The sequence below is a fragment of the Aplysia californica genome, unplaced genomic scaffold, assembly GCF_000002075.1.
Source record: "Aplysia californica isolate F4 #8 unplaced genomic scaffold, AplCal3.0 scaffold00052, whole genome shotgun sequence".
Taxonomy (NCBI): Eukaryota; Metazoa; Mollusca; class Gastropoda; order Aplysiida; family Aplysiidae; genus Aplysia; species Aplysia californica.
In genome coordinates, this window is record NW_004797322.1 from 1,456,875 (window position 1) to 1,458,237 (window position 1,363).

General features: G+C 42.4%; 1 protein-coding gene across 1 annotated transcript in view; it reads right to left on the reverse strand.

Annotated features, from left to right (window-relative positions):
* LOC101845988 (endonuclease G, mitochondrial) overlaps nt 1-1,363 on the reverse strand; it is an 8,975-nt gene that overhangs the window by 4,115 nt on the left and 3,497 nt on the right. The window contains exon 3 of the mRNA XM_005092770.3: nt 77-189. Coding sequence (XP_005092827.1) covers nt 77-189 — 113 coding nt within the window. The remainder of the gene's footprint in view (nt 1-76; nt 190-1,363) is intronic.

Here is a 1,363-nt window from a genome sequence, read left to right on the forward strand (position 1 = left end):
CAAATCTTCACCAACATAAAGCGTTCGATTGTTGCATAACCCTACTAGAGCAATATAATTATTCACGGGTACTTACACCGGAAGGAACAGCGGTCCAGAACAGACGTAGACGCTCTTGTTTTCTCTGACCAATTTCTCTCGAATGTAGCATTCAAGATCGAACCATGGGCCGCAGTTGAATCCAGGCAACTGTTAAAAGACGGAAAAAGAACAGTAATTTAAAAGTGGCAGGGAGAAGTTATTGCATTCTGCTTAATTTATTTGAAGAAACACAAAACGTTTTGATTGTCTGGTGGCTCACTCACCGGGTCGGTGTGGAAGACATTGTCAAAGCAGCCCACCCCTGAATAATGACCTATATTGTGTCGCAAGAACAAATACTTAATGTGAAGAGTTGAAAAAATTTTCGGGGACAGAGAGGCACGGATTCAAAGTGATCCATATTGGTGGTGATATCACTTCACTGGAGGCAAAAGAAAAGTCTTTTCCCTTCTCAAACCCCTTTTGTTGGGTCTTTTTTTTTCATAATGAAAGTGTGAAGCTAAAGAAAAGAATGCAATTTTGATACCCCCCAAACAGGTACCCTTTTTACAAATGCAGTTTAAGCCTGTAATAAAACTTGCCAAAGTCGTCAGGGATCATGAACTTGAAGAGCAGGAGACCAAGGTTGAATTTATCCAACATGCACATGTAAAATTACAAACTTTTCCCGCTTTGTTATTGTTTTGGCTCTCTTTGTTGTAAGAAACCAGGTTTAACTGACTTGTGTTTTCTCAACTCGGCTTGCCGAGAAATCACAGCAGGGTTCACTACAGGGTCACAAAATAAACCAAAGCAGTATATCTAACAAGTAACAGAGCCCTTCAATAATCATCAGTTGCCTCTTTCACCACCGTGACTGAAGAGTTCTCCACCTATCTGTGTTCTGGGCACAGAATTCTACACTTAGTGTAGAATTCTGTGGTTCTGGGCGATCATCACCATCAGCCAGCTGCGTTGCGTCATGTCTGAGGCCTGCCCCTCTCTCTCTCTCTCTCTCTCTCTCTCTCTCTCTCCCCCTCCCCCCCCTCTCTCTCTCTCTCTCTACGACCAAAACGAATGACATCCTCCACAGGTGCACACAGGTAATTTACTTCTTTTTGCACACGGGCAATTTACCTCTTTTTCAAACAATCCTCATTAAAAAAAATAATCATCCTTATTTTAAAATAACGAGTTCCGTCCGCTGTTCAAAAGAACACACCGTCATAAGAGACTTGGGAGCATCAAGTGAAGATTCGGCTACTTTGCGTAAAGAGGACATCGACCCAATAACGGCTCTTTGGAACAGGACAAAAGTCAGTCTGACAGAGAGAGAGAGAGA